Source organism: Egretta garzetta, unplaced genomic scaffold, assembly GCF_000687185.1.
Source record: "Egretta garzetta isolate BGI_Z169 unplaced genomic scaffold, ASM68718v1 scaffold213, whole genome shotgun sequence".
Classification (NCBI taxonomy): Eukaryota; Metazoa; Chordata; class Aves; order Pelecaniformes; family Ardeidae; genus Egretta; species Egretta garzetta.
The window spans coordinates 2209973-2222587 of NW_009259242.1; the positions used below are offsets into that span (position 1 = coordinate 2209973).

At 38.7% G+C, this 12615-nt stretch overlaps 1 protein-coding gene across 1 annotated transcript in view; it reads left to right on the forward strand.

Annotated features, from left to right (window-relative positions):
* Positions 1 to 12212, forward strand: part of ZNF207 (zinc finger protein 207) — a 13311-nt gene extending 1099 nt beyond the window's left edge. Inside the window, exons 2-12 of the mRNA XM_035891625.1 lie at positions 3 to 31; positions 1618 to 1744; positions 2182 to 2320; positions 2928 to 3098; positions 3802 to 3877; positions 4357 to 4404; positions 6586 to 6656; positions 7830 to 7990; positions 10098 to 10340; positions 11059 to 11221; positions 11465 to 12212. Coding sequence (XP_035747518.1) covers positions 3 to 31; positions 1618 to 1744; positions 2182 to 2320; positions 2928 to 3098; positions 3802 to 3877; positions 4357 to 4404; positions 6586 to 6656; positions 7830 to 7990; positions 10098 to 10340; positions 11059 to 11221; positions 11465 to 11625 — 1389 coding nt within the window. The 3' untranslated portion in view covers positions 11626 to 12212. The remainder of the gene's footprint in view (positions 1 to 2; positions 32 to 1617; positions 1745 to 2181; positions 2321 to 2927; positions 3099 to 3801; positions 3878 to 4356; positions 4405 to 6585; positions 6657 to 7829; positions 7991 to 10097; positions 10341 to 11058; positions 11222 to 11464) is intronic.
* Positions 12213 to 12615: the final 403 nt, after the last annotated feature.

The window sequence follows — 12615 nt, forward strand, 5'->3', positions numbered from 1 at the left end:
AGAAGAAGAAGCAGCTGAAGCCTTGGTGCTGGTATCCTTCTGTGGGAGATGAGGCGGGTGTGGGGAGCCGGGTGGGGGAGGGGAGCGGCCTGGTACGGTCGGGTCTCTGTCCCGTCCTACCCTGTTCTCCGCCAGGCTCCTCGCCGTCCTGGGACGGGGCTTTTTTTTTGTTTTTTTCTCTTCGCCCCCGTTACGGTTTGGCTCCGCGCTTGGTCCCGTTTCATTTCTGAGCGCCTCAGCGCGGGGATGGGGCCTGGTCCGTGCCTTTCCTCTGCCTTTCCCCCCCCCCTCGCCCCCGCGCGGCCTAGGTCGCCCGCTCCCGCCTGCCTCGCTTGAGGCCTCGGCCTCGCGTCCGATCCGTAAAGTCAGGATAGGCCGCAGTTTCTCTGGCCGGCTGTCCCTGACACTCCTGTGGCCAGGCCCGGCGGGATTGCCGAGGTGGTGGGAAAATGGAGAACGGTTTTTATTACCCGGGGGGTAGGATGTCAAAGGAAGGAAACCCTGCCTCTGATAAATACAGTTAGTCAAGAAGAATTGGGGCAGATGTGGTTGAAAGAGATCTTTTGAAAACTTTTTTTTTTTTTTTTTTGGGGGGGGGGGTGTTCAGATTGCTAATTGCTGCATCAAAATCACGTACGTTTTTTCAGTATCCAGAAATACCGGTGGATTTTTCTTCGATCACTCCTTCACAATCTGCTTTTGGTTGGGGGGTGACTGCAGATTTATTTTTTTTCCCTGAAGTGTTTCTGCCCAATCTAGAATTCTTCAGTAAAGGAATTTGTAACCTGTTCTGAGGTCTTTTACCGTTTTATGTTGGAAGGCATCTGTGCTTCTATTTTAGGTATTAATGTATTTCAAGTTTTGGTGGAAGTGAGGCACACATTATGTTAACGAGGAACAGCTAATAAATGACGAATGTGTATTTGTCTCGTTTAGGAAGATAAGTTTGGAGTGTTTGCTGAAATACTAATGCTGACCTCCAGAAAGTAAATTGCAGTTTGCCTCTTCCATCACATTGATGTCCAGAAAGATCTTAACTTAAAATGTTTGTTTAAAAACAGAGGGTTCTTTAATAACTGCAGCAAATTATGTGCTGTCATAAGAATTGATAGCTGGATGACTGAAAAAGGAAAGCCATTTTTAACTAAAACCTGTGATCGCTTTTATAAATGTTAACTGCTGATAGCTGTTATTAAATAGGCATTTCTCTTAAGTATTTAGTATCACTTCCCTTTCGTGAATTTCAAGTCTATTTCTCCTTTAATGTTTTAGGAACTTTATTTTAATCCACATGTATGCAGAGGAGTGAGTCCGCTTTGAAATAACTAGAACTTTAAAGGCATGTGTCAAGGAATACGGAATAAAATGATAATTCTGATTGCATGCACACATCTTGCCAGTTTTGTACCTATCTGAAGAGGGAAATGCTGGGTGGTATGAGGGGGGTTTGGTTTCAGACATCCGTGAAATATTTGTCATGTTTTGAATGCTCAGAGATGCTTCCTATGTGCTTTTTTTTTTTTTTGCTTTAGGAAAAATCACAATAATGGTAATTATCTTAGTGTTGTATAGAAGGTCACTTTCAGGATTAAATGTTTCCTTAACAGTCTTCAATAGGTATTGTAACAGGGATTTTGATGATGAAAAAATCCTTATACAGCATCAAAAAGCAAAGCACTTTAAATGCCATATATGTCATAAGAAACTGTATACAGGACCTGGTTTAGCTATACACTGCATGCAGGTAAGAAATTTTAGGCTTATATAAGCTTTTTTAATCAATATTTAAAATTTGAATTAATAGTGAACTTAAACTAGGTGTTTGGGGGCTTCCAGAGTCTTAAAAACCTATGGGAGAATGACAGCAGTGGTCTGTTTCCAGAACAGGAGTCCTCCTGTGTCAGCAGTTATATGGAGAGTGTGCAGTAGAGAACTCTGCCATCATTTTTGGGGTGTAGGAGGAGTGAAGTATTGTCTTGGTGTTCAGAAGACAAGTTTATATAAACTGGTTTCAGAAGCTAATAGTAGCTAGCAGTGATTAGGAAGCATGTATCAAGAAAATGCTTGGCTGGAGAGATTCTTCCCATTGAGGATGTTCCTTTTGTGTCTTGAAACTGGATGAAAAACATGTAGAACCTAACCTGAATTGTGGTCTGGAAGATTTCTTGTTTGTTTGTTTAGGTACATAAAGAAACAATAGATGCTGTTCCAAATGCCATTCCTGGAAGAACAGACATTGAACTGGAAATCTATGGCATGGAGGGCATTCCAGAAAAAGATATGGAGGAGCGGAGGAGGTTACTTGAACAAAAAACTCAGGGTAAAGTGTAATCTAGCTAGTTACCTGTTATTTCCCTAGTTTCTTACTGATACTAAGCTGTGTGATACAGACCTCAATTCTCAGAAGAGTGAGGGTTGGGTTTAATACATTCTTGAACTGTAGCTCTACTCATTTGCCAGTCATGTAGAAGGCTGAGAAATACCTTTCTTTTCCTGTTCAGAAGTAGCTGTATGTCGGTGCAGCTACAACAATTATCTGATGAATATGGGGATGGTGATTTTACTTTTGAGGGGAAGGAGAAGGAAGGCCAGTGGTAATACAACCCTGATGATGTCCAAATACTTCAATTTCTTTACTGTTTAAGTATATGTTTGTTTGAACTGCTTTGGTTTATTCTGGACAGCATGAGACTAACATGAAGGAAGACCCACGTTTACGTTCAGGGTCATTACAGTGTGAGTCACTTTCGTTCCCTTTATTGTTTTTAGGCTCACATAGTTTTTCCTCTTTGTAATTCTGTGAATTTTTGAACACACTTGTAAGGTTTGAATTGTATTATTTTTGTTCCAGATAGAATAACCCAGATAAAATTAATTTTATAGAATATAATTTGTCTTCAGTCTGACCATATACGTTGTACTCTTAGCAGAGAGCCAGAAAAAGAAACAACAGGATGATTCTGATGAGTATGAAGATGATGAATCTGCAGCTTCAACTTCATTTCAACCCCAGCAAGTTCAGCCACAGCAGGGGTACATTCCCCCGATGGCGCAACCAGGTTTGCCTCCTGTGCCAGGTGCACCAGGGATGCCTCCAGGTAAGATGGTGTTTTAAGCTAGTTACTAAAAAGCTGAGTAGAAATACAAATTGCTGCTTGTATGCTGGAATAATAATCTGCACTCTCTAACACTGGGTGTTAGAGGTCACAAAATAGTTTTCTGGGGTCCACACAAGCAGTTTCTTGGCTTTTTTTTTTCCCTTCCCCTATTCTGCAAGTGCGCACACCTCTTCCTTTGCAAAGTAGATGAGGTGCCTAACTGTTGGTGTCTAGATTGAAGGAATGTTAATATGGTAGTAAGACAGATTACTACTTTAGACATGAGCCTACCAATGATATTTTATGTGCCATTTTGTAGCAAGATTTTGGAAACAAGGCAGAAAGGTTGCCATATATCTAGAGACTGCTAACATAGAACAGGCAGTTTATACACAGGCCACAAATACATTGAGGAAAGAATTTCCGTCAACGACAGCGAGTGAAAACTGATCTCTGTATTTTCTGTAATGGTAAGGCATGTTCTCTTGAGACTAAGAAAATTTACATGGTCTTGCAGGACTGAGAACAATTAATCTGAGTCAAATTTGCAGACAACATTTTATATTGCATTGTTTGTAAGCAGTGTTGTTTAAAAAAAAAAAATAGTTTTCTGTAAAGCATTTATCCAGTCTAAATTTATTAGATGAGATTTGTTAGCAGCTGTATGTTGTTGGAGTTGTGTAAAATTTATTTTTCTTTTAAGGTATACCACCGTTAATGGCAGGTGTTCCACCTATGATGCCTGGAATGCCTCCAGTTATGCCTGGAATGCCACCTGGGTGAGTAGCAAGAAAGACTTAATATTACATGTTCATACTGTGCATTTTAAGCTGTCACAGAAAAAGTAAAGCTAATTAGAAAAATGTACATAGGAACTGGTGAACTCTGTAATCTTAAGACTAACCAAAGAACTGGATGGCTGTAAACCAACTTTAAAAATATGGCCAAACTGTGAGTTTATGTATAAAGTATGTTGTCTTTCTCGTGACTTTGAGTATAATAATTTAAAGTTTTGTTGTGTTGGTTTAGAGCCTTCTGTGAACCACTGTTCCTTTGTGTATTGCACATATGTTGTGCATCTGGTTATCAGTCATCAACCTAACAGGAAAAAAATACTGGAAGGTGTAAATTGTTCTTGTATTTTGGGCAAAAGTAAGATGTTGGTTTTTATGCTTGTTTGGGGTTGACACCATACCCTATCACAATGTTTTTTGGAAAATCACAGTTAGATTTTTGATTTTGTCATAAATTTTCACAGATTACATCAACAGAGAAAATACATGCAGTCATTTTGTGGTGGAAACATGTAAGCATCTCATTAATGTAATTCTAGGTACATTCATTATGCCATTTTCTGTCATGTCTTTGATAAGCTTGAAATTGTCTTACTGAAAATCTCTGAATATTGCCTAAGAACTTGGGGAAAATGTCTAGTTAGCTTTTGTTATTGTTATCTGAAGTTTTTGTGCTTTATCTAAACAAATATTACAAAACTATATGTCATGCAAAATGCATTCTACGCAATATTAATGAAATAGACCCTTAGGGACTTAATGCCTCTCTTGAACCAGAGTACAGCTCCGTGTGTTTGATCCTTTACGCTGTAGGACATACTGCAGGAACTTTGCTTCTAAGTTTTAAAGCTCACTGAGGTGAAAGGTTGTTCTCTTCTGAGACAAAATAGTTCTTTTAACAGTCTTTGAATTAAAAAATCATGTCATAGTCAAATATCTTGTGGATGCTCATCATGACTGGAGCCTTTCTGGGTAGAAACTGAACAGAATTTTATCAGGCTTGCTGCTGCTTAGTCCTCCTCAAATTCTTTGTTAATTTCAGGTGGCTGTAATGTCATCTAGTAAAAGACAATATTTTCCCAAAAATTCACTGCATTTCCATTTTGGTGAAATATTAGGGGAGGGGGGTAGTATTATACTTTGGCCTAGTTTAATCTAAAATTTTGCTTACTTAACCTGATGATATTTTGTTTAAAAATGAGCAAAGAAGTATTAAGAGTTAGGAAGCAACTTTTAGTGTGACACTAGTTCTAGCACTATCCCTGCAGTTTCTCAGAAAGTCATCTTTCTGGTGGCAGCAGGCAATGAGCATCCAGCAGGTTTTTTTGGGTCTAACAGATAGTTGTCAGAATGGGTGGCAAGACTGACTTTGCTTTCTCCAACCATTAACCCTAAAAAGGGGAGATGGTACTATGTTCCTATTCATTACTGCTTCTGCATTGGTAGTTCCTTTTGTAGCAGGGGTAGACAAGTTGAGAATAAAAATAAGACTGGGTATCAGTTTGCTTTGCAGAATGAATGGTCCCCTGTTTATGATGATTTGAAAGGGCGATGGTGAACGTTTCTTGGCTTTATCGTACGAATAGAAACTGCTGCTTAGTGGGGTTTTGGTGTGCACTTGGCTGCTCCGTATCTGCTTATCTTGCTAACTAAAGTAATAAGCTTTCCTTTATTTTGTTTCCCTAATTCAGCTTCGAGTATCTGGAAAAATTTAAGCAAGCTTAAGCTACACTTGGTTTGTTCCCTGTAAAGGAATTGTCTATATTCACCTATAGCTTCTCAGTTTAAAAGCACTTAGTGTTATACACAGCTTATTTTTTATGGAGTTGCAGCCCTGTGCAGGAGGAATTTGCTTTTATTAATGGTTATGTGTTTAGTTCAGGTGGGGAACATGCATTAATTTGTAGTGTGGTTTAGTGGGTAAGGATAAAAGGAGTCATTTAGATGCTAACTTTCTGTTAGGAAATACAGACCAATTTTTTTTTGTCCAGATATCAGTAGCAAGGAAAAAAAAAAGCCCAAACCTGTTTTTAATATGAAGGAAAAATACACCAATTTAATTTAAATCCTGGTATTCTGTCCTTAGCATAGAGACTATTTAATGTAGTTGAAACTCCAGAAACTTTCTTATCCTGTGGTCTCTCCTCTGCTTTTATTGGTATTTTGTAGATAGTTTTACAGATTTGGGTTGTCTGCAGTTCACGAGAGGAAGGAGAATTATGTTAAAATACTATGAGGGTGCTGTAACCGCAGATAGACTTGTGGTGTCAGATGGGAGTAACAGCAGATGTATGGTGATTTTAGTGTGATTGGAGTGTGGTTTTCCTATTTTCAAATTTTCTGAGTGTACTAAGATCAGGTTCTTGGAACACTCAGCTGAAACTAGTAGCCTGAAGTAGATTTCAAGAAAGACACCAGTTCTGGAAATACGATAATAGCGAAAGTGAAAGCTTGAGGAATTAAAGCTCAAATGAAAAGTGTTTGGGGGTTTTCTTGGAGTTTTTGGTTGTTTTGTTTGTTTGTTTTCTTGTGGAAAAACATTTTTAACTGTAGAGTCAGCTGGTTTTGAATTTTCTCTGTTGAGAGCTTCTTGAAATTATTTACCACAACTTTTTGTCTAATACAGGTATGTGCCAATTGTCTTAAGGGTTTATCGTGAGTGTTCATACTGGTGCTCGTTTTCTGTTTAATAGGATGATGCCGATGGGTGGAATGATGCCTCCTGGGCCAGGAATACCACCCCTTATGCCTGGTATGCCACCAGGTAGGTCAGGGTTGTCGAACTCATACTATGGTGAGAGCTAAATTTTATTTATTTATGCTGAGATTTAGGATTTATATAAAGATTAGACAGACTTACGCCACCACCATGGTGTGGATTGATTGCCACAGAAGCCACTCTTGTGCACAGGTGAAAGGGTTCATTTATGGGTTTTGATTACAGTTATTTGTGTTTGGTACCATTGTGAAGGGAAAAAATAGAATACAGTTTTATCTTCTGTTGCACTTTCTCTGGCTTTCGTGTTGCCTAGTCTCTCTTCATCCCTTATTTTAATGTCCATGACTGCACCTGGAAAATTGTAATGATTGAAAATATTGTGGGAAATGAGAAATACTCAAGTAATGAACCTGCTGTGTGAAGAAACTAACTGGAATTTTGGTCTCTTAGCATAGCTAGAAGAGATGTTTCTTGAGCTTGTGCAGCTCTAAGCAGCTTTAAGTTCTGAGGGTGTTCCACTTGACCAGCAGCTATGCTGTGACAGCTTGAGATTTGCTGGTTTGCCCACATTTCTCACTGGAGGAGGAGGCAAGCCACTAGGACAGTTACAGCCTAGTTCTGCTGCACAGTGATACAACAGAACCCATGTGAGCTGTTAACTTCCTGTCTTCTGAACCTCTCCTAGAGCCCCGCACATAATGAAGTGCATGTATTGGGATGGTAGGCAACAAAAAGTAGCCTTGTGTCACTGTTCCACTGTATTGAAGCCCCACAGCAAAGCTGATCCGTGTTTTGGTCAAAATTCTGATAACATCCATAAGGGCTGCACCTTCTGGATTTTTTAATAGCCTTGTCCGTGCGCTTGGTGTAGCATAGGCGCAGTATGTCGAAAACGCTTACTGAGGTAATTGCATTGATTTATTGAGAGCGTAAGCTTCATCACTGAAGCTCTAGTAGAAAACACGGCTTAGTTAAGAATTGCTCTGAAATGTTTGAGGTTACTGCCTATGCATGGGCATTTACTGGTGTCTGCTGACATTACCCTTTGTCATGTTTTAGTCATGTTTTATTTTGCTATTGTTTTATTTTACTATTGCCTTAAATACACAACTTCCTTAGGAAAGACTTTGTTCTAAGGAACGCTGTGAACAGAATCCTCTGAAGCAGTGTTCTTACTTCCTTCAGCCTGATTTGTTACCAGTTCTTTGTGGTTTGTAGGTATGCCACCACCTGTTGGTCCTCGTCCTGGGATGCCTCCAATGACGCAAGCACAGCCTGTTACAGCACCGGGCATTCTTAACAGACCTCCAGCTCCTGCTGCATCGGCACCTACCCCCCAGCCTCCAGTCACTAAACCACTCTTCCCAAGTGCAGGGCAGGTAAGGTATCTCATAGCCTGGAATCTATTGTTACATTCTTCAAATTGTCACTGTGTCAACAGTGTCTATTCTTTATTATTGAATTGAGGAGACCCGAGAAGTGACTGGTTAAGTTTCTTGCTTGTGTTGATTCTTAAGTTTAATTCAGTGTAGTGCTTGAATGAATTTTAAAAGATTCTTTTGTTTGTCTTACAACAGCCATGAAACCAGACAGAAGTTCTGTAAGCACGTGGGGAAGAAAGGAGTAGGCAAAACCCTTCTTTAATCCCTTTAGTTTGTCATTCATAAGGGTGCTTTGGGTGGGTGAAGGGATGTTAGTCAGCTACAGAAATCTGACTGCATAGAATTTTACCTAAAATTTCCAAAGTATAAATCTTGACATGACTTGTTCTCTCCTTTTCATAATGGGCTCTCTACCCATAGATGGATTAATTTATTTTATAGTCTTGTTAGACTGGTTAAACATTGCCTGAATTAGGAGGTTTTTTACTTTAAAAAGTTTAGGAGCAAGTTAAGGTAGTACAACTTTGTTTAAATGTTTTGGGGAGGGAAGTGGGGAATAGATAGTGGCTTGTGACCTCTACCCTTTGATTGCACTTGTGTATAAGTCCTAAAGTTTTTACTTGCTTTCAAGTATGTTGCAGAAACCTTTGTAGTGTACTATTTGCATTTTGGACTTCTGCAGGGAAGATACTCGTTTACAAAACCACAGTCCTTTTATAACAAAGGACTTAGTATAAGAAATCCTTTCATCTGGATACTTTCCACCCATTTGTTTGGAGACTTTTCACTGTTTCCTTTCTTTTATGCTACAGATGGGGACACCTGTCACAAGCTCAAGTACAGCTTCCTCCAATTCAGAAAGTCTGTCAGCATCTTCTAACGCTCTGTTTCCTAGCACAGCACAAGTACGCAGGAAGTCACAGTTAAAAACAAATGGCTTTGCAACTTAACCCTTTGGACCGATCCGTAAAATCTAAAATTGACTAAACATCTTCAGATAATTTCTGTTATATTCCTGATTATGTTTAGCTGGTAAAACTGCAGAGTCCTTGATTGTGAGCTGCATCTTACTAGAAATAAGCATGTCAAAGTGCCCAATTTTTCTTAGCGTGAAAGAATGAAATGTTGCATCCTGGTTCTAAAGGGTTAAAAAAGCATGAAAGCAGTTAAACGCATTTTAGCGGGCAGTGGTTAGCTTGATGCATGGTGAAGGCTTTTTAGTTTATGTTGTTTAATATGGTACATCATAATGTAGGGAATTTTGTAATTTGCATTATGTGCAAAAAAATTGAAATAGGTTGTTTTGATTGGAAAGTTCAGATAATTGTAAATGTACAGTGACTAGAAACAAAAGCATTCTCTCATAACGAAAGCTTGCTTTGGAGATTGCTTTACCAGGCTTTCTCTGAAGATGCAGCAAACTTTTCTTGCCTAACAGTTGTAATTTAAGATAAAAGTAGAAAAGATGAGATGCTGGAATCTTTAGTGGACCTCGTTATCTGCCTTTAGTTGATTCTTCATTCCCAAGCGAGATGAAAGATCTATAGACAGACATAGTACTTTGTGAAAATATTGCCGTATTTCTATAGAGAGAACGCTTAAAACAAAAGCCCTGACACAGTAGCTTTCTTAATATTTAATTAAAACGTTTCTTAAATACCTAATTTTAATGAATACTAACATTTTGAGCTGTACTTTAAACTAATGATTGCTAAAGTATGCTGAGAGAACAATTAATTTATACTTACAGGCTCTTAATAAAACAGTGATCCAGGAAAGATTTAGACTTTTACCAAACTCAGTATTCGAGATAAAAATTCTGATAGTGGGGGTTTTTTTGTTGTTCCTTTTTTCTAGTTGTGGCTTTTGACCTGCAAATTTTAGACTTTCCTCTGTATGTGTGTGTATGTATATGTGTGTATATATTGGGGTTTATTTTGTCTTGTTTTCAGTTGCTCTAGTATGTGATAAGGCTGAACTTTTACTTTTGTCAAGCTTGTTATAATTATGTATCTTACTGGAAGGTTTCAGAGGTCTAACAGACATCATTTAAGTTTTCTTAGGCTTTGAGAAATAAATATTGATTTACCTCTGTGTTTCACAGGCTGCAGCAGCTGTTCCAGGTCCAGTTGGTACTGATTTCAAACCTTTGAATTCTACACCTGCAACAACAACAGAGCCCCCAAAACCTACATTCCCTGCTTACACACAGTCTACAGCCTCAACCACTAGCACGACAAACAGTACTGCAGCTAAACCAGCTACATCTATAACAAGTAAGCCTGCTACCCTCACAACAACCAGTGCAACCAGTAAGTTGATCCATCCAGATGAGGATATATCACTGGTAAGTTAAAATTTTTTCATTGTCTTACTGAAAAATACAATTTACACTGATAATGGCTGATTAAATAGAATTTCTTCTGCATTATGTGTATTTTAATAATGGTGAGAGTGCAGACTGTGCAAAATTAATGTATCAGAAAAGTGCATCAAGAAAACTTCTCATTGCCAAGTGATGACTGGCGTATTGCAATGATCCTGCTATAGATCTAAGCCTTATTTTTGTTGGTGATAGATTACTCAACCCAAAATATAATTTGGACTTTTTCTGCATGTGACTTAAGCTTGAAGTTAAATAGATACAGCTAATGAGTGTAGGACAAAAGACTTCAACAGTTTGAAGTGGTCCTGGTCCTATTACAGCAGTTGGAAATAGGGGATTTGTGGGTAAAATAGATGAACCTTAATTTCAGTTCAGATAACTTTAGATTTGTGTTTGGTTTTTTTTGTCCCAACTTGTTAGGAGGAAAAGGCTTTGTTAGCTGGGAGAGGAGGAGAATTTGTGTTGCACGCAAAATGCTAGATGGGCCAGTATTAATACTTTGAAGGAAGGGGGAAAAGTCCAAATGCTAATGTGGAATGTTACTAGTAGTAGTCTTTGATCTTGTAAGGTAGTTGAAATAGTTTAGTGCCTGTAATCTATTTTGTTATACTCTTACTTACTTTGCTTTTGGTGAGTTTTAGCCTTACAGTGTGTTACGGTTGTCTGTTCCTGGTTTTAGGAAGAGAGAAGGGCACAGTTGCCTAAATACCAGCGTAATCTTCCTCGACCGGGACAAGCTTCCTTGGGTAATCCACCAGTTGGACCAATCGGAGGTATGATGCCACCACAGCCAGGAATTCCTCCACAGCAACAAGGAATGAGACCTCCCATGCCACCTCATGGTAATCATAAGTGTCCTAGCTTTCTTTTCTTGAAAAGATTTGTCTTTGCTATAAACTTCTTTAAAACTTGAAGTGGCATATACTGGTGGGGGTGGTGAGGCTTTTCACAAAATGCAACTTCTGCCCATTATTTAAAAAAAAAAAAAAAAAAAAAAAAGCCTTTTCACAAAATGCAACTTCTGCCCATTATTTTAAAAAAAAAAAAAAAAATCTTCTTTGCATCTTAAATGTTCTGTTTTATAGGTCAGTATGGTGCTCATCACCAGGGCATGCCAGGATATCTTCCTGGAGCGATGCCTCCATACGGTCAGGGACCTCCGATGGTGCCCCCTTACCAAAGTGGACCTCCTCGACCTCCAATGGGAATGAGACCTCCTGTAATGTCGCAAGGTGGCCGCTACTGATGCTACTACACACGCTCTAATAGGTTTGGAGATTAAACCTTTTCTCATCTTGTGCTGTTAATATAGCCGAGCTTCCGTCAATTAAGGCTTCATTGTGACTTTAAAAAATAAGTATCTTCCCACATGCAAGGAGCTATTGGACATTCTTATTTTACACGGGAAAAATTATTTGGAATAATAACAGGAACTTTTCCTGATGTTGCAATTTATACTGTATGGCTTCTTTTTCATGTTTCATCTAGGTTTTTAGAAGTGAAGTATAGTAAATATGGTTCGTTAAATTGTGAAGGCGCTGGAATTACATGAACATACCACCTTAAAGGCAAGTTCTGTAACGTTATGTTGCTATTTGTGAAATAATGCCTTCACAGCACTTCAAGTGCTGTTGGACTTCATGTCCCCAACATAGTTTGGTGAGGGCTGTAACTGTTCCCAACTACTTGTACATTTAAGTCTGAACTTGTAACAATATTTAATGTATTTAGAGTTCCTCCTGTTTCAGGGTTTAAGTAAACTGACCCACTAAGGTCGTGTGATTTTTCTGTACTGTTATAAACTTCATTGTAATAAAAGAAGAGAAAAATTTATATGCCTTTTTATTCATGACCAGCTGTGGACAACTGCCTGAAAGGTTTGTACAGATGCATGCCATGGTAGCTATCGGTGTAATGAACACAATTACTGGTGCTGTTTTGATAAAATCTGAATTCCTTGTTCTAAAATTAAGTCACTCCTTAGCTGCACGTCTGAGTAGACAAAGACCTGTACACTTATTAACAGACTCCTCAAAAATGAGGTTGCAGGAGGCACATCTAAACTCTTGGTTGTAACTTCTCTTAATGCATATGTTTCTTTATTGGTGCTTTCTTGTCCTCAATAAATTTTAAATGATTTCTAGTTCTGGCACTGACCTGTAGGATGTAAAAGTGATTGCTTTAAGATGCATCCTAGTGCCAGATGTGTCCTGTTAGTTCATTCTTCAACTGACTC